This window comes from Rana temporaria, chromosome 1 (assembly GCF_905171775.1).
Source record: "Rana temporaria chromosome 1, aRanTem1.1, whole genome shotgun sequence".
Taxonomy (NCBI): domain Eukaryota; kingdom Metazoa; phylum Chordata; class Amphibia; order Anura; family Ranidae; genus Rana; species Rana temporaria.
In genome coordinates, this window is record NC_053489.1 from 547,529,849 (window position 1) to 547,553,581 (window position 23,733).

Sequence of the window (23,733 nt, forward strand, 5' to 3'; positions counted from 1 at the left end):
ATAACATGATAGTAAAGTGCAGGGACAGCAAGGGGGAGGGGGCAGTAAGGGGGAAAGGGATTGCCATGGCTAGACATGCCACTGATTCTGCCTGAAACAAGAGCTTCACTGCAACTGGTGTAACTCTTAAAAGATACCTGGGGACTGTAGATGGGTGCTGTGGTCGGAATGTTCAGCTATATGTCCTGATGAATGGTTCTGTTTAAAGTGATTGTAGATGATCACCTTGTAAAACAACCCATTCAGTTTAAAATATAAATGAAATTCTAAACATTTTTGTATAGATATAATAAAAAATATATATAAATCCCTTTTTTCCCTTTTTTAGAAGTGATCACATTCCCTCTGTTCTCAGTTACATAAGAGCTGGGGGAGGAGAAGCAGCAGCACACTGAGTTTCCCAGTGAATGGCTGTGCAGCGGAGACATTTCAGGACAAGTCTTATCATTGGGGGAGAGCAGGCTGAGTTCCAAGCACAACTAGAGAACTGACCACGCTGTGCTTTCCTCCTTAAAGTGGTCCGTTTTTAAAACGAAAGCAGGGGAACTGCCAGGGAAACCAGGTGTTTCGCACAAAGGAAAAAATACAAAGAGAACAGGAAACTTTTCCATACAAGTACATGGAACAGCAGCCACTATCAGGAATATGAAGTATTGGAGTAACAATATGCTTTAAGTCACTCCTTTTTCAATAAATTGTTCTCCACCTTCATTAACTAAAGGTGTAGCTTACCAGTGCAACAAATATGAAATAGGTATTGTGGGGAAAAGGGAGTATTATTTTTTACAATATATAATCAAGCTAGATTACTTTCCCTCAACAAAGCTGCTGTCACTTCAGAGAGAAAACTACTTGCGTTGATTCCTTGCCAGGGGCACTGTTATTAGATAGCCACTATTTATATGCAGAGCTGCTGCTTGTCAGGGAATTGGGGAGCTTAAAAACCTCTCTGTGAATACGATCTTCAATAAGTCTAGTGATATAAACATGCACAGACTGAGCAGCTTACAAGTGACAGAAGACCCACTGGATGCTCTGGATTATGTGCATATAAGATACCCAGAATATGAGGAGGCTTTGTCATTGATCCCTTTGTGAATGCTATGTATGTTTGACAACTTTGACCAATAGTGATGCATTTACAAAACCTGCTTATATACACCATGGGAATAATTCTGTTTTTTTTCTATTTTTTTTATTTCTTTTTATATCACTACCTCATATGGATCTAAAAATGATAAATGTGTGTATTTCCTTTTGTTTCAGGTGTGGCTGTGTGGAGGACAAATGTTTGATGTCCCATGTTCCAGAGTTGGCCATATCTACAGAAAGTATGTGCCTTACAAAGTTCCAACAGGGACAAGCCTTGCGAGGGTGAGTAGGAGTGGGATGAAATAATTTGCATATTGAACTATATTTTTAAATCCAGGTTCTGCCATATTTATTTTTTTATGTTTGGATAAAGTGTGGAAGGTCTTTCAGGTTTTATGTATCGTCTGGATAAAGTGTGGAAGGTCTTTCAGGTTTTATGTATCGTCTGTTTGCCCATTGAAGGGAGTTTGTTGACAGTTTTTAAACCTGTATATGTTCCCAAACTAGAAGTTTCTCCTCTCTTCCTGATATGTCTACATCCTGTTTGTGAGTAAGGAAAAATGTCCCTTATGGGAATGTGACAGGGAGGCTGCACAGGCCCCCTGGAGCAGGGAGCAGGGTCACCATTCATGATGCTACACCAGTGATTGGGGACTATGGGATTTTACTGTCCCCCAAGCCGCAAATATAAATGAGCCTTTACTGTCCTGATCCCCGTATAAGGTTTTCACACTGATGCTCTGTGGTTTGCCTACACAGCGGGTACACTGCACCTGTGGTCTTCCTGCAGGTTAGCTGCACTCTGCCATAGATTTCTATTATATCTTTCTGAAAGTGCACCATAACTCCTGCATTCAAAAGTTTTGGAGCACGTTCAGAAAGCGTACCAAACCCACAGGATATAATAGAAGGTCGATTCCCTGGTTTGAGGTCGAGAGCCACATCAGATGGCTCAGAGGGCCATATGTGCTACAGGTTGAGCACCCCTAATGTAGAGAATATAGGACAGAGAGGTGTGATCCTATAAGAAAATCTGTATAGAATATTTTGCTGTGTGCACAAATAAAATGGATGTATTTACATTTTCAGAAATTGTTTATTAAAATAAAAATAAAAATTATTACTATTGCTACTGACCAGAAGGGTCATATGTTGTAACACCAGACTTACAGCTTGCCAAGGACTTATTCGTCATTGCTGGGAACCAACAAGGGCTGTGGCCATTCGAAAGTTAAACATTATTTCAACCCAAAGATGAGCCACTCATGTGTAGCATTATGTGAAGTTCCTACAGAGGACGTGGTCCCATATGCTACACACTGTGCTACACAAGTATATACAATGCATTGGGAGGGACATGCAGGACCTATGACCACCCCACCAGTCAGTGTACTCTGCCACCTTACTCTCAGTAGCAGAATGGGGTCCCGCCGAGCACATATAACAGACCTCATGCCTGCTCACTTAACCCTTGCTTCTTCATACCCAGCGATGGGGCATAACTCTCTGTAAAGCTAATCAACTGCCGCTGACCAACAGAGATGGACAGCTAGAGAGAGAGACATTTCACCAGGCCCCATTGCTACCAGACAACCTGTCACCTTACCAGGTACCACACCAACGACTGATTGCAGTCAACTCTTTTGTTGATGAGATGTTACGAGAACATTTTGTGTGCTATTGTAGGATGTTGCAGACTCAGACCCGTGTGTGTGCGTGTGTGCTATGATGTCATGTGCACCCCTTGAATGACTTCAAAACAGGCTTGTTCCAGTTATTAACTTTTACTATAAGTGCAGCATGATAAACATAACATGGCAGAACATCCTTTCACTACCTAATGCTAGTAGTGGCTGCACCAGGGTACCTGCATAGGTAAAGTCCTTATGGGTGAAGTCCATAGCTGGCATGACTCGTGGGAGAAGTTCAAGACTTGGGTGAATTCCAAAAGCCAGTGCTCTATAGAGAAGTGTCTGCACGTCTTGTGCATTCCCGTCTTTTTGTTCACTTACCTGATGCCTCTAAGATTTGAACTTCTGCCTTTTATATATCACAGGGCAGGAGACTGGACCTCAAAAGCCCTAGAAAATGTGAGCAGTAGAACTATTTCTCCCTCTAATCTAGGCAGCCACACTAGTCTAGCTAGAATTAACACAGTAGGCAACCTTGCTTACAGATGGATAGGTCGTGGTGGAACCCTGGTTCAGAAATTCTGGCGTACAAGAAAAAGTGGACCCGTTAGATCTAAAGAGAGCCTGTTCCAGATAATGTATTTCAGTACATACACAGGGTCTATTTATAAGGCAGTGAATGCCACTAAACATTCTCTCGGTGAGAAGCAATTAATGTCATTTAAAATACATGCACCTGGAAGGTTCCCATGCAGAGAATGTACATTGAATGTTAGATATTAACATGATTGAGATCAGTGTTGCCAACCTAACAGATTGAAATTTACTGGCACGACACACAAAATTTACTGGCGCAGCCAAGTTTTTACTGGCATTTCACAAAAGTTACTAAATTACATTTTTTAGGTGCAAATTTCAGTATTTAGGCTACAAACAAGTACGCTAGGCAAATAGCAATGTGATTTAAGGTAGATATTAAGGTAAAAAAACATATTTTTGTTATTTTCGATGTAATAAGGGCAAATTATTTTGTCACATCACCCCCTGCCTCCATCCCCCTCTGTGGTGCCACAATCTCCCCCTGCCTCCAATCTCCCTCTGCCTCCAATATCCCCCAGGCCCTCTGCCCCCTCTGCCACCAACTCCCCCTGCCTTCAGCCCCCCTCTGCGGTGCCACAATCTCCCCCTGCCTCCAATCTCCCTCTGCCTCCAATATCCCCTAGACCCCCTGCCTCCATCCACCTTTAAGGGGAGCCGCAGGGGAAGGCAGGTAGCGCAATTTACATTTTTCTGCTTTAGATCCACCTGCTGAAAGTAGAAATGCCAAGGGCATGTTTACTATACAGCATGATAAATTGTATATGATAGATAGATATTAGTAGGCTTACTGATTATGTAATGCAGTACATTTTTACATGAACAGTAACTATCTTTATGAAATAGTTTTCTCACGTAGACAGATTTAAATAATTCATAGTATATAGGTCATGTACACCAGAATAAGTGGGGTGTGTGTCATTTAGTTTAATATATTTATGTTTTCCACTGTAAAACCATTATAGAACATTCACCTTCTCTCCTGTCTCATTTGTCATGTCTTTCAGGGCCCTGCTCTTACGTTCTGCAAGATTTTTTAATTTATTTATTTGTTTACCAGAGAGATGGGATATTTTACAGGTCAATACTTTTCCACGGGCTCTTGAGAGCTTTTTTAGCTCTCCGAGTGCAAATTTAAAACTGATAACACCACCGGGGAATGCTGTGTCAGGTGAAATACATTGGTTACTCAGCACAACAATGTGTTTACTGTGTCACAAACTACATTTCCTATCTCACAACTATTTATGTATAAATCTGGAAAAAAGCCACTTTTTTTAGAGGTGTTGTGCCTCCTCCTGCCATCTCAGAACATTGTTTAACCTTTATTTTACCAGTGCTATCATCATTGAAAAGCAAGAGCTTGAAAACTTTTTAACTATATACCAGTAACTTTAAACTTTTTTAAATGTAGATGTATTATTTTTTTTTTAAAGCTCATCATTCATAGGTCATGTAACTGTATGTATTGGATCTAGGTTCTCTTTAGTTAATAATATAACCTTTTTTCATAATATTTTATTCATACTATTTTGATTTGTACATATCTGTAAAAGTTCTCCAGCTGAACGATGCCGTGTAACAACCAAGTTTTGTGTTACATTTGGTCAGGGCTTTTTTTCAGGGGGAACTTGGGGGAACTCAGTTCCACCACCTTTGGCTCAGACCCTTTGGTGCCTGCTCACCACAATCACTTGTAAACACAGAAGTCTGTTTTTTGTGTTTACAAGTGACAGCTCTGCACTCTGTGTGTAACCCCCCCTGAACTCTGTACTCTGTATGTAATGAAATCCTGGTATTTAATGCCCCTTAAAGACCCTTTTACTGTTTGTGAAATCTGAACGGGTCATGGTTGAGTTCCTGCACCTATTTTCTGAGAAAAAAAGCTCTGCATTTGGTTTACAAATATGAGTGACCTCTATGTGATATTTCAAGGCTCACAATTGTGTGGTCATTATGATAAGGGTTTAATCGTAGTTTGTTGTGATGAAGTCGCTCCATTGCTGCTACAATACCTAAAAATGATCAAAGTTTTAAAAATGTGCCTTTCTTCTATTTCCCAGTCATGTAAATCAGGGTGATCTGGGTCACACCAAAATTTGTTCTTTCCAGTTCATATATCTCTACTTGTAGAGTAAACTAGAACAAATGTTAAGTACAAAATAGAGACATTACAGGTGGCATCTTAGCTGATTTTAGCTGTCATTTGTCAACTGCAAGTTCAAAAATTGGCACTTTAGTTTTATGCAAAACCCTAAGAAATGTTGACAGATTCGTACAGAATAAATTTGGAACAGGGATAGTGGAATAGGTGAATTTTGCAAATGAAATCCAGTTATAATTGCATATTAGCCGTGTGTAAGTGTCTTTTTGGTGTATTATGCTACATTTCATTTCAAAGTTCCTAAAGGCTAAGTTCACCTTTAAAAGGAAAATAATAAATGCACACCTTTTTCAGAAAAGATGTGCATTTATTATTTTTTCCATAGAAGCCTACATAGCATTGCACTCACGATCAGAGGATTACAGGTGAAATGATGGGCTTCTGTGAACACCTTCTTCAGATCTCTGCCCGTCCCTCTGTCCAGGTTTTTAGTTAGAGCCGGTTCACACAGGTGTGACTCGTCAGGCGACTTAGCCGACTGACAAGTCGCTCTCCGTTCTGTACAGTGGAACCTTTCTAATAGGAGCGACTTAGAAAAAGATTCCTGTACTACATTGTGATGACTTTAGGGCGACTTGCATTGACTTCAATATAGAAGTCATTTTGCAAGTCGCCTCTGAAGTCGTGGGCAGATCGCCTTGCAGAGTCGCTTGGAAAGTCGTGCTGCCCCAGTGTGAACCGGCTCTCACTGAACTGGAAAGGAAGTGTCAATGGGCTATGAGTGAGCTGATTACCATACTCATGGTCCAGTGTGAACTATAAGGCTGGGTTCGCATTTGTGAGGCCGCGGGTTTGTGCCTGGAGTCCGATGCGTATCTGTTCACTAGTTCAGGTATAATTCAGGTCTGAGTTTTTGCCTGAATAGGCACCTGAACCAGACCCAAACACGCATCAGACCCTTTTTCATCAGACCCTTTTTAACCACTTCCATACTGGGCCTATTTTGGCAACTCTCTCCTACATGCAAAAATCATAATTTGTTTGCTAGAAAATTACTCAGAACCCCCAAACACTATATATGTTTTTTAGCAGACACCCTAGGGAATAAAATGGCGGTCATTGCAACTTTTTATCTTGCACGGTATTTGCGCAATCATTTTTCAAACGCCTTTTTTTTGGGGAAAAAACGGTTTCATGAACTAAAAAATAACAAAACAGTAAAGTTAGCAATTTTTTTTATATAATGTGAAAGATGAAGTTACGCCGAGTAAATAGATACCTAACATGTCACGCTTAAAAATTGCTCACACTCATGAAATGGCGCCAAACATCAGTACTTAAAAATCTCCATAGGTATTGCTTACCAGTTTAGAGTTACAGAGGAGGTCTAGTGCTAAAATTGTTGCTGGCACTCTACCTCACATGTGTGATTTGAACGGCGTTTACATATGTGGGCGGGACTTACGTGTGTGTTCGCTTCTGAGCACGAGCTACCGGGGACAGGGGCGTTTAAAATAAAATATTTTATTTTTTATTTTATTTCATTTATTTTATTTTTACACTTTTTTTTACATATTTTTTTTGATCACTTTTATTCCTATTACAAGGAATGTAAACATCCCTTGTAATAGGAATGGTTTGTGACAGGTACTCTTTATGGAGAGATGCGGGGTCAATAAGACCCCACATCTCTACTCCAGGCTGGAAAGCATGAGATCGTGAAAAACAATTTACGGATCTCATGCTTACAGCCACGAATTGCGGCTTTGTTTACATTCTGGTACCCGGGCATGATGTCATAACATCGCGCCCGGGCCTCCGACGATCATAGAGATGACTGGTTACCATCTGGTCACCAGTCATCTCTATGCCTCCCATCCGGCGCCAGCAGATCGTTTCTCCGGGCATCCAATGGCATGGGAGAGCCCGGAGAAGCACCAGATGGCAGCGGGAGGGGGAGCCGCTATGATCATTCTTATGGTGCACAGGATCGCCGGCTAAAGAGATGGATATCTGAATGATGCCTGTAGCTGCAAGGGAGACAGTAGTGGACAGTCATCTGTGACAGGGTCACCAAGGGTTGTGCATCCGCCACAAAAAAATGTACTGAAAAACTCGGCTTATACTCGAGTATATACGGTACTTGTCAGTAATACTGCGCAATTACGTTTTTATACCTAATTACATGATGTCCTGATGCGATGAGAGTCTGTCTAAGAAGGAGATTCTATTGGGGGTTCATGCAATCTATCTCCCCATGTGTATGGTGAAAAAGTGGAAGATTTTCAAGTGTGTTTGACTGCTTTTGATTAAGTAGTCGACTCATTGGGGTAATAGTCGGTGTGAACCTTTCCTTCTTGGTGACGGATTCTTCTCAGCACTTTATTTTGTGTGGACCTACATCTATTGGATTGTTTTTATTAAGATGTCATATTTTCTCAACATTGGGACTTTTTATTAATTCTTAGCGCTACACTTTGTGATTTACGTTATTTTGTCTTTTTGCCAGAAGATTTGTGTCAGCATCTGTGCTGCTATTATTAACGCTATCATTCATTAGCGTAGATATTTTTGGTTTTTACATCTTGCACAATAGAAGCACAAAGACGCTTTATTGTTGATGACATTTGAGGTTTATTTATTGCTACACTTAATTGGCAGCACCGAGTTACTTTATTATTTTATGAATTGAGTCATTTAATGAACTATGTTTTTGTGATTGAAGGTATTCCAGGTTATTTGAAGCACTGAGCAATTTTATTTTATTTTATTTTCAATGTATGAATTATGTATTTGTCTAATGTATGAATAAGTTGTTCACATAGGAAGCGTTACTCTTTGCTAACATGTTACATGTTATACACTAAATAAGTGTATAACATGTAACATGTTACCAATTTTAATGTATTTCCAAGCAAAGTCCATCACAAATTTTAACATTCTGGGGTAAATGACTATAAAAATAAACGCTGTGAGACTTCAGTTGGGCTTCAACTGTTTTGTTTTAAAACTAAACATAATTTAAATGATAGGGGGGTTTAGTGTAGAACTCCTGTTAAAAATGACAAAAAATGAATAACCCACCAAAAGATAAAAGAACAAAACTAGCTTTCACTATAATTTTCAAATTCAATCCAAATTTTCCAAATTTTCTTCACTCTTTTACCGGTATATACTTTATTAGCCATGACAAATTTTGTATTTCCACTAACTCAGTGGTTCTAAACTTCTGTCCCTGATTTTAAGTATTACCTTGGGGAGATGCAGGGGAGATGCATACTAGAATACTGCAATCACTGAGCAGCAAATGATATCACAGCAAAACTGGTCTGTTCATTAGTAGCCATGAAAGTTAGTTACACTGATCCTTCCTTAATTACCCTGACTTGCAAACTTTTCCATCATTACTTGGTGCAGTCTTTGTAATGAGACCCATAGGTCAATGGTTCAAGTGGGCATTCATTTTTTTCAAGAAGGCCATTTGCCACAACCTTGAACGTTGCTAAGGTGCTGAACCTGACATTGGCAAGGTGCTTAACCTGTCATTACTGTCATCTTTAAATGTTAGGGTAGTCATATTCTCCAACATAGGTGGCAAGTATCCTGCTTTTTTGGGTGAAAAGGATGCCTGGAGTCACTAACACTGGGCATATTTGGTCTGGGGACACTGGAACCAGTGGTCTAGCTTTAATTATGAAAAGCACTTCAACAAGACTAATATGTCATTGGTGAGCTTTAAGGATTTGAGGTCAAGTAGCATAGGATCCAGAATATTCCTTGCAATCTCATTCATGCTTTCCCAACCTTCCATGTCAGAGGAATGAGGTGGGTTGAATTCCCATCTACATTGGTTGTCATTCAAGAAATGTTCCACCTTTACAGCCACTGTAAAATTAGTTCCACAGTCAGATCTAAGTAACTTTACAGATCCTCGTACAGAAACAAATCTTCAGAAGGCATTAGTAAAGGAAGAAGTGTCCATTGATTCTGTCACTTCAATATGGACTGCATGAATACTCAAACAAGCAAACAGCAAGTCCCAACATTTATTGTTAACAACTCCACCACAGAAGTGCAAATACAGACCAAAGATGTATAGACCAACATTATTAGTGAATGGCAGTTCTGTCCGTTAATCTGTCAATTCAGAGCTCTGCCATTTGTTGTTTTTGATGCTTTCCTTGCAATTGTTTACACTTGACACATTTGTGAAGAATAGAGGATCTTTTTATCCTGACTATCCAAAACCCTGAATATCTTACTGCTCCCTCTGTAAAGTGCTGACCTTGGTGCTGAACTGGCTCGTGGTGACGTTGAATCAGCAGTGCAGTGATATGATGTTTATCTAAAACAAAAAGGGGATTCTGTTCCTAATTTAGCAGACTGAACTTTCTTCTGTGACCTCTAACTTGAAGTAACTTGTTGTGATCAATCATTGGGTTTAATGTGTAGAGCGGGCTATAACTTAAAGTAACTTGTTGTGATCAAGCATTGGGTTTAATGTGTAGAGCAGGCTATCCTTAGAAAGGTTGAGTTCCTTTAATATTTACAACCTGTGAGTACACTTTTTTCCACTTAAGACCCGGACCTTTAGGCAGCTTAAGGACCAGGCCAGTTTTTGCGATTCGGCACTGCGTTGCTTTAACTGACAATTGCGCGGTCGTGCGACGTGGCTCCCAAACAAAATTGGCGTCCTTTTTTCCCACAAATAGAGCTTTCTTTTGGTGGTATTTGATCACCTCGGCGGTTTTTATTTTTGCGCTAAAAACAAAAATAGAGCGACAATTTTGAAAAAAATTCAATATTTTTTACTTTTTGCTATAATAAATATCCCCCAAAAATATATAAAAAAAAATTCCTCAGTTTACACCGATACGTATTCTTCTACACATTTTTGGTAAAAAAATTTTTTATAGTGTTTACAAAATAGGGGATAGTTTTATTGCATTTTTATTTTTATATTATTTTTTTACTACAACTGGCGGTGATCAGTGATTTTTTTCGTGACTGCGACATTATGGCGGACACTTCGGACAATTTTGACACATTTTTGGGACCATAATTTAAAATGCATTGTTTACTGTGAAAATTACAATTGCAGTTTGGGAGTTAACCACAAGGGGGCGCTGAATGGGTTATGTATGACCTCATCTGTGTTTCTAACTGTAGAGGGGTGTGGCTGTAGGTTTGATGTCATTGATTGTGATTCCCTATATAAGGGACCACACGATCAATGACAGCGCAACAGTGAAGAACGGGGAAGCTGTGTTTACACACAGCTCTCCTCGTTCTTCAGCTCCGGGGACCGATCGCGGGACTCCAGCGTCGATCGGTCCACGGGTCCCGCGGTTACGGTCACGGAGCTTTGGACCGGGTTGCGGGAGCGTGCCGCGGGCACGCGCCCGCGACCCATGGCTGGGCACTTAAAGAGGACGTACCTGTACGCGCTTGTGCCCAGCTGTGCCATTCTGCCGACGTATATGTGCAGGAGGCGGTCCTTAAGTGGTTATGTTGAACACATTGAATAGTGACTTTTTCTGTTTGTGAAATTTCCTCGATGGTGGAAGGCCCTTTACGGATGTCCCATCCATTACACTTTTCATGGATTTCGGTATTGGTTACAGAAGGCCACTTTGAAAAGCATTCAAACCCGTGAGAACTTAGCCTCATCTTTGAATTCACAGAGATGTTGAGTATAAAGACTCATATCAGACTCAAGATTATCCAGTAGAATCAGCTGAGCTATTGAGCTATATAACAGTGGAACATTTGCTGAATGTTGCCATAACAGCAACTGGTTCTTGTCTAAAGTGGAGCAAAATGCCTATAAGGTTGTTTAAATTAGGCCCATTGAGAAGGATATCATTGAGGGAAACACCTTCATATAGAGCACTTGAATCGAAGCCCAACCTGATCTGAACTGACTTTTAAGGATGGTACATTTCAAAGCATGGGAACCAACATTTCTCTCCTTTCTTGAAAGGCTGTGTAGGCTCAGCACAATCTCTTGCAAAAGGATGCAGGTTTTTGTTACTTTTTCTTGGATGTTGGTCAAGCCAATATCTCATTACTGTCAGGCCTCGTACACACGACAGAGTTTCTCGGCAGAATTCACCGAGAAACTCGGTCAAACCCGGATTCTGCCGAGAAACTCTGTCGTCTGTACACTTTTGGCCCGATGGAGCCGCCGAGGAACTCGTCGAGAAAATAGAGAACATGTTCTCTATTTTCTCATTGTTCTATGGGAGAAGGCGGCCCGCCGAGCTCCTCGGCGGCTTCATCCCTGAACTCGACGAGGAACTCGACGTGTTTGGCACGTCGAGTTCCTCGGCCGTGTGTACGGGGCCTCACAGTTCAGGTTCAGCTTGTGGAATTTATTCAGATTTAAAAAGAAGCTGAACTCTGGAAGCTGTGCCCAAAAAAAAAGGCAGACAGAAAGCAAAAGACTAGTCTCTAGTATTCAAACAAAATGACTAGCCCTTCCTAAAATCAATGCACTTGTGGAAGAGAGGAGAGAAACTAAATGAAAATACACAGAGGGACTATAATCACCTCCCTCTAGGACAATATAAAAAAACAGTGATGGTAAAAAGCTGCCACCTTATCTACTGATAGGCAAATTTCTAGCAATACAACATGCAATGCATTAACAACACATTACATATCAATGTGGCACTACCTAAAAACATCTATATATATATATATATATATATATATATATATATATATATATATATATATATATATATATATGTTCTAATAAATAAACACTATATCTGAAAAAGTGAAGGTCATTAACAGGTAAGAAACAGTAGAGACAAGAGTCCGTGTTCAAAGAAAAGCAAAAGAGATCTCAACGGCTTGAAATGCTCATCCTCACAATAGTGTCATACCGTATAAACTTTTTATTTAAAACCTCGCCCCTTTAAAGTTGCACTTACAATATATAAAAAATTCAAAGGAAATACATCAAATCACGTTGGTGCAGCGGGAGCATATCGGGGTAATGTTTCCGTACCTCCGTAGTCCAGCCAAACCACCAAACAATCATACTTCTGTGTATCGCGATCTGCGTGATGACGTCACCTAACAGCTTCTACAACCAACCTAGATGTGTTTCATCGGTCATCGACATTATCTGTGGGCTACTACAACCAACCCAGACGAAATACGTCTGGGTTGGTTGTAGTAGCTGTTAGGCGATGTCATCACGCAGATCGCGATACACGGAAGTGTGTTTGTTTGGTGGTTTGGCTGGACTACGGAGGTATGGAAACATCGCCCTGATATGCTCCCGCTGCACCAACATGATGTGATGTATTGCCTTTGAATTTTTTATATATTGTAAGTGCAATTTTAAAGGGGAGAGGTTTTAAATAAAAAGTTTATACGGTATTACACTATTGTGGCTTTTTTTACCTCTATATTTGAGCACCAGTCACTGGATGCGTTTATGTACCCTTTTGAATCTGGAGAAGTGGAGAGGCATTTTTAAGTTCATACAACACTGTATATACAGTACCTTTTGGTAAGAGCAATTACAACAGGGGTGTATTTAGACCCCGAATTATCTTCACGAGTGGTGGTTCTGGTGGAGGAGGATGAGCATTTCAAGCCGTTGAGATCTCTTTTGCTTTTCTTTGAACACGGACTCTCGTCTCTGCTGTTTCTTACCTGTTAATGACCTTCACCTTCACTTTTTCATATATAGTGTTTATTTATTAGAAAATATATATATATATATATATATATATATATATATATATATATATATATATATATATATATATATATATATATATATATATATGTTTTTAGGTAGCGCCGCCTTGATATGTAATGTGTTGTTAATGCATTGTATGTTGTATTGCTAGTCTCTAGTATTTCCCGTGGTCTCCATGTAGTCAATATTTTACCAATTTCTGACTGCATTGTTCCACAAAGCGTTTCTGTGTAAAGGCAGATATCTCTTTTTTTTTTTTCTCCAACTCAGAGAACACTAACTGGAGACATAATCAATTTTGCGTTCATACGCTGTCTCCATCCTGGTTACATCATTGTAGGAAGTTATTTTTTTTTTTGCTTTGTTTGTTATATCCATATATAGGTATAGACATACTAAGCCCATATGGCCATAAAATGGAAAAATACAGATAATGCTAATGTTTACATAGTGATAAAAAATGCCCCTACCCAAATCATCTATTTGGGCACGTCCACCAGAGGTGTGACATGGTTCCAGATTCCATACAACCCCTCCAGCAGAACCAGGAAGTCTCCCCTTGGAATCGGTGTGCAATATCCGGGGTAATATACCATCGTGATAGACATTTAAAATTCATTTCTATCAACCCACAGTTAGTTGATGTAATATGCACCATCTTCAGTATTTTCCCAAAATCTTTCTCTGCATCCCCAGTTGCAGGCAGATATCTCAATGGAGACATGGTTTTGCTTTTTCGAGGAGGAATTAAAGACAAAATCTAGATGTTTCAGGATACTGAATAAGCACAATCAATATTTATAAATGTTCCCTATAACAATGCAAATCTACAATTTTGAAAATCTGTCTGCGCTGGATGTTTCATCTGTATTTATTTAGTTATGAAATCACCTACAGATGAAAATAGGGCAAAAAAAATCTTAGTTTCCAGACAACAAGCAACATCAGCAGTTCTCATTTTGGTGTTAAGATACAGCAGAAAAAGAAGATGGACTCTGAACAACAGCATAACAGCTCCTGCAATCTTCCCTATTATTTGGTCTCTGTATCATGCTATCTTTGCTTTTGTGGTTTAAATAAATAAAAAAAATGAACATTTACAAAGGGGAAAACTGATACTGCACATAAGGAAACGTGTTTGAAATGAAAAAGCTTTATTGCCGGTGACATTCACAGACTGTGAGGATACGAGTGTAGCATTCACATTGTGCAGAGATTATAGTAGGTAAAGCAGTGGATAATTAAATTCCCCGGCACGACAGAATGGAGTAATGTTTTCTGAGTTATCTAATTGCTGACTGGACATGTTGTGTTTCCAAACAAGACAAGTAGAAGGACAAAGAACGTTCTCGACAAGCTGTGATTGAATTGGAATCTAGAAAGAACAGGGGACACATGATTAGGTGTTTGGCGATTTAGCTGTTGTAGTCTACTAGACTTAATCATCAGAAGATGAAAGAGTTGTTATGTAGACAAACAACAGTGAACGATCTTAATAAAGGAGAATTGTTTAGCAGAATAGGTTGGTAAAAAAAGGTGCATCAAATTACATCATCACACAAACGCTGCAGATGAATCTCAGCACTGACACAGCCCTGGCTGCCCCTCAGCCTATTCCCTCATCTATAGTAAAGACAATTTTATATTTCTAAAGAACCCAGTAAAGCACTGGGTATTTTCTTTTTTCATTTTTTGATTTCATTTATTTGCCTTTTATTTTTTTAAATGGTTGTTTTCACCATTTATTTCTTATCAGTATCAATGTTGCATGCACAAACTTCAGATTGTAAAAGAAGGTTAGTGTCCCTTTAAAGGCGATGTCTGCCGTGTGTCCAGTCAGTCTTTTCTGGACTTCTTTTCCGTGGTTAGAATATATGAACTTAGGAAGTAGCTGCTAGAATGGTTTATGAAAAGGGAAGAGCTAGTCATGAAGAACCCCTTTCAATAATGTTAAGATAACCACATGCTCCTCCTCAGTGGGCCACAGCTTGGGCCTAGTTCTGCAATGCCAGGGTAATAGACTGTGGGAGTAGCATGTACTTATATTGAAAACACTAATAACCTATATGCAGATCCATGTGTTTACAGAGAGGGTTGTTATGCCATGTATTTGTACTTTGTGCTATCAGTTGATGTTAAAGGGAGGATAAAGGCAATTTTTTTAAATTAAAATAATAAACAGGTTTATACTTAACTGCTCTTTTGGGATCCCCCATCGGTTTTTACAGGCTCCTCCTCTTCTCTGTTTTCCTCCATGGAAACCTGCTTCCTATGGTGGCACACATGTGGGCAAACTCCCAAGCTCTGCTATATGCTCCCATAGACACACACAGTATGGCTCTACTAGATCCCCTGTTCTCTGCTTGTGGTGGTACGCACATGAATTTGCATTAAAAAAGGTGGGCTATATCCCACCAAAATGCCAATGAGTATTAAAAGTTAAAGTGAATGCTACTCCTACAAATTTCTATGACTGACTGCTTGTTGCATTGGAATCTACAAATTATAAGAGCTGCACCTAATACGTAATGTGCATTAGTACAATTTAAACCACTATTAAAATGATATTGTAATATGCAAGAAAATGCAACTGAATTCTGAGGCAGGGACGTTACTGCAGATCACTGGGCCCAATAGAACATTTTTGATGGAACCCCAATGACAATGATAGGTAGTAAGAGAGCTTTAAGCATAGTCAGTATCCTGCTACAGACCAGTACTGTGGATAGAAGCTGGCACTGAAGAGGCAGTGGTTCAGAAAATGACTGTAAACCTTAATTTTTAAGGTAAGTGTCTTGTCCTCTTCTGATCTAAAGCTGCTCATACACTGATCATGAATGGCTACATTTTCTATTGTGTAGGGTCCCCCACATTACAGACTTCTGTTGAAGGGACATGTTAAAAAAAATTGCTGATTAGTGACTGCAGCCATTAATCTGCAGCCACAGATCAGTGTATTCTATATGAAGGGGAGGGCCTCTCCTTTGTTCACCTTGTTTGCATTGATGGAGGAATCTGTTAGTTTGTTTGTTTTCACCTTTTGCACCTTGTCTGGACTAAAAAAAATAGCTTTGTATGAGCAGCCTAAGTTCTGAATTCTAAGCCCCTTACCCCTTCCACCAACATGGCAAGCAAATGCTGAAAGAGATGATCTAGTAGTCAGTTACCAATAAGAGTTGTATTAGCAATACAGTAATAATCCAGTCTATCCAGGACAAGTAATAATAATATTCTTCTGTATTTTCAAAAATAAAATGCCCTTTGTAGGAGTGTGTGGGTCAACATTGGCCAGGCAAATCCTCCTCACTGGAGTAGACTCTATTTTTAATAAATATAAGATACAAGGAGGCAATGAATTAAAAGTGAGTTTATGTGAGGCATTATCAAACAGTTCAACACTTTGGCTATGCTAAAGTCCATTAAATAATATAAAGCTTTGTTATATGAAAACTGGCTACATGAACAAAATGCTAAAGTAGAATCGGTTGGTTCTAAAAACATCCATGTCTCTAAATTGGAAGCAACAAAAGTAATTTAAACATCTACTAGCCAAGCTTTTGGTATAGCATGTTGTTAAATCAAGATCTGTTCCACGATAGCCGTGACTGCTGTGTATAATTCTGTCTGGTCCAGATAGAAGCCACTATATGTCCTTATGAAACCAGACTTATCACCTCCAACAGCTCCAAATACACAGTTACATAGTAAACCTTAGTGACAGTGCTACCAGATAACAAATTTAATCCATGCATCTGCTGAAAGGAATCTGTAAGAAGATAAACACATTGTTATTCTTGTCTAAATTGTAAAACTAAAATAAAGTGCTTGGAAAGTTGCAAATAAAATCTAATGCCGCGTACACATGATCGGTTTGTCTAAAGAAAACGGTCTGATGGACCGTTTTCATCAGACGAAACGATCGTGTGTGGGCCCCATCAGTTTTTTTCCCATCGGTGAAAAAACATAGAACTTTTTTAAATTATCTGATGGTTAAAAAAAATGATAGAAAAAAACGATCGTCTGTGGGGAAATCCATCGGTTAAAAATCAACGCATCAAAGCATTGAACTTCATTTTTCTCAGCATGTCTTGTTTTACGTCACCGCGTTCTGACACGATTTTTAACTGATGGTGTGTAGGCAAGACCGATGAGTCAGCTTCATCTGATATCTGATGAAAAAATCCATCAGACCGTTTTCATCGGATGAACCGATCGTGTGTACAGGACATAAGTGTACAAATGCATTTCTTTTTCTAGTGTAGTCCTACTATGACACTACCTGAAAGCACAGAAACATCAGCACCCTTTGCACTGAAAACCGTATATATTGTCAGTTTGAAAATCCATAGAAAGGGGCAGGAGATTGAATTGAATATAGTTAAAATATACCTGTAGGCTTTCCCTGTCCAGATGATGAAATTTCGACTCACTTTCTATCTCCAAAATTAAGGAAAAAAAACTCTTAAACTGGGCATAGAATCTCCTCCATTCATGCTATACAATGCAGATGGACAAATCTGCAGCTTCGGCTATTGAATTTTAACCGTTGGCCCTGCCAGTTGTCAAAATACTCAAACAGCAGTTTCATCTGATTGAATGCAGTCAACTTTCTACTGACAATTTCTACCTGGCTCCTTTGATTTTTCAATCAGGAACTAGCTGAAATTTGCAGTGTATAGCCAGCGATAGTTGTGATTGAAAGAGTGCTCCAGCTAGAAGATTTCCCCCTGTTTCAGTGACAATTATAACAACTTAGATTTTTCATAATTTTTGGATGACAATGGAAGCAAGGCCAAATACAGAGAGGGAGTCTCCCCAGTGGTGGTACAGACAGCTGACATTAGTTGTAACTACTCTCTTTCTATCAAAAAATTAGGTTAAAAGGTTCTGGCTATAGATATACTCTAAAGCAAACCTGTACCCGAACTATACACACTAAAGTATTTACATATTTTTGGCAAACAGTAAAAGCACGTTACAACAAGCCCCTGTTTACTTTTATAGCTGTAGGCATTGTGGAGAGAGCAGATCAAGAGTCCTTTCACACGGGCTTTCCGATCAGGTCAGTTTTTATGGCGGACCTTATCAGACCTTGCAGTCTCCTCTATGGAGCAGGTGTCAGTAGACACATGTCCGCTGACAACCGCTGCTATCCTGCCTGCACAAACCAGACGAATGGGGGTTCTATTCACATGCTCCAGCTATGTTATTGGCCGGAGCCACGATGACATCACACCCATACATGCACATGGGAGCCCTCTGTTCCGACACAAAGCTCTAAAGTCCCAAAAAGGTATGCCAGACCTTCAGAGCGCATGCGCCAGTGACATAACTGGCTGCATTCAGGGTGAATATCTATTCATTCATTTTACCTACAGGTAAGCCTTATTATAGGCTTACCTGTAGGTAAAAGTTACCAAGTGGGGTTTGCTACCGCTTTAAGGTCTTGTGTGTATGAGTAAAGCTTCAGTTCAGAGAACAGTCAATGGTTTGCTGAGTCTATGGAAAGTGTGAGTTTTTGATTTGCTTATGGTTAGTGGAACATAAGTTTCTGGTGCACCTTCTACCTACCCATAACATTGAGGATTGAGAGGTTGTTGTCTTCATTGTTGTATGGTTAGATTCATATGTGATTGATTTATGATGTTTTGATACTTGCTACACTATGGAGTTGTTTATGGTTTGATGCCAGTATCGCATTAGGGGATAAGTGTAATTGTAGTGAATAAGAAAAATTCTGTTGGCCTGTCCATACCTAGTGGAAAGGGGGACCTTGGGTGTCCTACCACTTATAACTTTATATGACTCATTTACAAAGGGTCATAATTATTAGTATTTTTTAAGGATTATACACTTTATTACATGGACAATATATCATTGATGTATTGATATATTATTGAGAAATGGGGGGTGTTATGGCGCTTGCTAATAATTATAATCGTATATAGAGGATACGCTAAAATTAGCCAATACAATGGAAAGTGAAAAACTGGCTAAATAACCAAAAATAAAAAGTTGATAAAAATCATAAAATGTTTCACTCCTGGTCCTAAATGACCCACCAAACATCAACACATGATGAGGGGGATAAATGAAGTGATTTAGTGAGAGACACAATATATCGTGTGAATAATAACAATATATTATTGCAAAAACACACTAAAGAATAAGTGAATAACTGGCATCAAATATTGAATCCATTAAGTGCAAATAGAAATAGACATTAATAATCAATGTGTATGTGATGCCATATGATCCGCCAGTGGCATCAACATAAATAAGCCACTAGACAAATACATGCGTGACAGAGAAAAAAATATAAATAAAATAAAAATTAAATATATATAATAGTCTCAAGTGCACACTCGTGCTGGAATATAATAAATAAATAAATACACTCGCAAACCGAGTTAGGATTTTAGGAAATACAGTGCTCGTATTGCGAACCGCTCGTTAACCGCGTTACTCCCAATCCGAGGTTCCACTGTATAAGACTTATTGTTTGAAAATACTTTTGATAAAAGGCCGATCTTTAGGCCTTTGCGCAACTGAAGATTTGAGATTATAAACCCAACTAATATAGTATAATATGTTCTGATTCTTAGAGAAAACCGGGAATAGAATCAATTGCCTAAAGTTACTGGTCATCAAAAGGTCTCATGCAAAATAAATCTATACAGTATTCTTACCCAGATCACTGCAATGTTTTATACTGTATGTCAGTGCAGCGGAGTGCCCATTTACTCATCATACTCAGATGCAGATGCAAATGGCTTTAACTCATTTTCCCCCAACCCCCTCTGTTTTTAGACATGCCCAGAGCCCCTCTGTTTTTAGACATGCCCAGAGGAAAAGGTTCCTCACCTTCCCTCCCTCAGAGAAGCCATACCTAACAAGGCAAATGATATACAGCCAGGTGAGAGGCCCTCCACTGTCAGAATTTGTGAGCCTTATAGTACTTGGCTTCTTCAGAAGACCCAGCTACTGTGGGGAGACTGTCCATGAATTCTGCCAGAGTACTCCAGTTGTAGTGGGGTGACTCTGCCCTTAGATACCTCCAGCTGCTTGTCTGTGTTACCATAAGCATACCTCCTTTTCTTAGATGGGAACAAGGGACACCTATTAGCAAAAGTATGTAGGCACAGGATATACTCCTGCAAAGACTCCCTAAAGGAGAATTATACAAAAACAATGATTAGTTAAACCCACACGTGTGTGTTTTTTTACCACGTATTTCTTTATACTGGCTTTTGAAATTTATAAATGCAGTAATTTAGAAACTGGATGGTTTAGCACTGGGAAACACTTTTTGAAAGATCAAAACTGCATTTCATATACAACTATATAGATCAGATCAAACTGGGGGACAAATAAGGAGGAATGAGGGACTATGTTCCAAATCAGGGACACTCCCTTAAAATCTGGGACAGTTAGGACACTGAAAGGGGTACTGTTTGTGTACTTATAGAGTACTAAAGAGACTATGCCATGCAGCCACATGTTAATCTGATTTCAAATACAGATACATTGCTGAGAAAAGAGTGCATTTTTGTGCAACTTTCATAAACTGTTGTGTATTACTCTGCAGTGTATGCATACTTTTTGCCCTCCTGACCATGTTTTTCACACTGATGTTTTAATGCACGTTGTCTTTTTGTTGATCTGAGTTTTAGCACACTTGTAAAATGTAGGTCAATGCATAAACACATAAAAAAACTATTGTTTTGTATGTGTCCTGTTTGCATTACAATGCTGTGCTAACCTGTGTTGCACTATAACACAACACAGGTTAGCACAGCATTGTAGTGTGAACAGGACACTTAAAAAAATAGTTTTTTATGCATCTTTGTATTGACCTGCTTTTTGCAATTGTGTTCAAATGCAGATCAGCACAAGTCAACGAAAGTTAACGCACATAAAATAGATTGAAATGTACATCCATTTTCCCTACATTTTATCCCAAGTCAGTGTGAATTCAGCCTTAATGTTACTTCTAACTTTGCACCTATTTAGTAAACTGCAAGTAACAATAAGTTCCTAACTGAACGTTTAGCTGATTAACCGCTTGCCGACTGCCGAATGCCTAATGATGATATACGTCAGCAGAATGGCACAGCTGTTGCTTTGAAAGTGCTGCCATGCGGGCTCGCGCATGCTTCCGGCCGTTGCACGCATGTGCCCACCACAAGCTCTGTGAACGTGCCTGTAATTGTGTCACGGAGCTGCAGAACAAGGCATTTCCCTGTTCTGCCTAGTGACAGAACAGTGATCTACTGCTCCGTCATTGGGAGCAGTGATTACTGTCGTGTCACTTGTAGCCCAGCCCCCCACAGTTAGAATCACTCCCTAGGACACACTTCTCGGCCAGTGTCATTTACACAGTAATCAGTGCATTTTTATAGCACTGATCGCTGTATAAATGACAATGGTCCCAAAATAGTGTCAAAAGTGTCCGATGTGTCCGCCATAATGTCGCAGTCATGATAAAAATAGCTGGTCACCGCTATTACTAATAAAAAATAATAATAATAAAAATGCAATAAAACTATTGCCTATTTTGTATAAGCTATAACTTTTGCGCAATCAATATACGCTTATTGCGTTTTTTTTTTACCAAAAATATGTAGAAGAATACATTTCAACCTAAACTGAGAAAGAAATTAGTTTTTTTATATATATATTTGGGGGGATATTTATTATAGCAAACAGTAAAAAATATTGTTTATTTTTTTTCAAAATCCCTCTTTTTTTGCTTATAGCGCAAAAAATAAAAAACGCAGAGGTGGGTGATCAAATAAAATCAAGCTCTATTTGTGGGGAAAAAAGGACGTCAATTTTGTTTGGGTGCAACGTCACACGACCACACAGTGGCGAATCGCAAAAAGTGCTCTGATCAGGAAGGGGGTAAATTCTGCCGGGGCTGATGTGGTTAAAATCTGTTTAGTCTGTTTGGCTGATAAAATCTGTTAATTCATCTTACGCAAACTCATAGGTGTGTGCAGCCTTTGGCATTAGAGTGTGCACCCCAAAGCTCAAACACACTCTACCGATCGCTCACAATGTTCATTCAGAAAAGGAATTGGCTGATAAATGGCATATTTACTGGCCCCGTCCCCCACTCATCCTAAAACATCCATAGCAACAATGGGTGGGAGAGGGAGGAAGCCGGCAGTGCTGTGGGGGGGGGGGTGAGCCAGGTCAGTAGGGGGAATCTGTTCTGCACAGGGTGATTAGGGTGTGCCTGGACACACCTGGCACACCCTGTGCGTGCGCCTATGCGCAAACTGATTTACAATTAGCCAGTTAAATTTGGTATGACTAACTATGAAGTGGAGTGTCCCCCAGCGGGCCAGCAGCCAATAACGTTACCGTTTACCAGTTCAATTAGAGCATGATTGCTATTGGTTGCACATTTTTCATTACCTTGTTAGCAACAACAGTATGGGAACTATATCACCAAGAGGCTAATTTGCTTAAAAAGTTGAGACTCTTCGCACAATGAATTGTGTGAAGATTCACTTAAATTATCCACTCATGTGAAAGCAAATTCCCATTTACTTATTTTTATCTGCAATTGATTGGACAATTAAAGTGAATTTAATGTGTGAACATTATTAGCTCTTCAGTAAATCAGCTCATAAATTTGAATTGTATCTAGAATGATCTAATAGTATAACAAATTATATTTTGAAAGCAAATATAGTACTTTAGATATTATTTGTATAGTTTGGTTACATTTAAATGCCTTAAGCTGAGCTCCAGGCAAAAATATACAGTAAATACAGATATAATAGAAGTATTAACCCTCCTGGCGGTATCCCCGAGCGTGACTCGGGGTTGATCTTTTCTACCAAAATCGGTAACCCCGAGTCACGCTCGGGGTTGATATGCAGAGCCTGCAGCGCGCGCTGGCTTACCTTCTCCTGAATCCAGCGATGTCACCACGCTGTGTGAGCGAGCGGGACCTCGCTCGATTCACACAGCATCCTCCTGTGCCGCCGATCTCCGTTCCCTGCGACGTTACGACGCACGGGAGCGGAGATCGGTGCCAAATTCAAAAAAGTAAACAAACACTATACATACAGTATACTGTAATCTTATAGATTACAGTACTGTATGTAAAAAAAACACACCCCCCTTGTCCCTAGTGGTCTGCCCAGTGCCCTACATGTCATTTTATATAATAAAAACCTTTCTTTCTGCCTGAAAACTGTAGATTGTCCATAGCAACCAAAAGTGTCTTTTTATGTCAAAAATGGTTTTAGATCAGCTAGAAAACAGCGATAATAAATTATAATCACTTGCAGAATTGTGCGATAGCGATTTGCGGGGAAATTCGTCATAAAAAAAAAAAATAATGACAGCAACAATTCTGCAACTGAGCAAATTTCAGTGATTTTGAGTTGATTACATTATTGAATAATTTTTATTTTAATTATATTATTACTTGCTATAATTATTTATAATTATTTATTATATTATAATTTAAAATGTTGTTTTTAAAAAAATGTCATACCCGGGATGCCTATTAGAATCTTGTTTGGTCAGATTTAAGTGAGTTATTTCTAAAAATTACAGGCCTACAA

The 23,733-nt window shown here is 39.3% G+C and overlaps 1 protein-coding gene across 1 annotated transcript in view; it reads left to right on the forward strand.

The window, feature by feature from the left end:
- Positions 1-23,733, forward strand: part of GALNTL6 (polypeptide N-acetylgalactosaminyltransferase like 6) — a 1,588,031-nt gene that overhangs the window by 1,433,247 nt on the left and 131,051 nt on the right. The window contains exon 8 of the mRNA XM_040333316.1: positions 1,267-1,374. Within this exon, the coding sequence (XP_040189250.1) occupies positions 1,267-1,374 (108 nt within the window). The remainder of the gene's footprint in view (positions 1-1,266; positions 1,375-23,733) is intronic.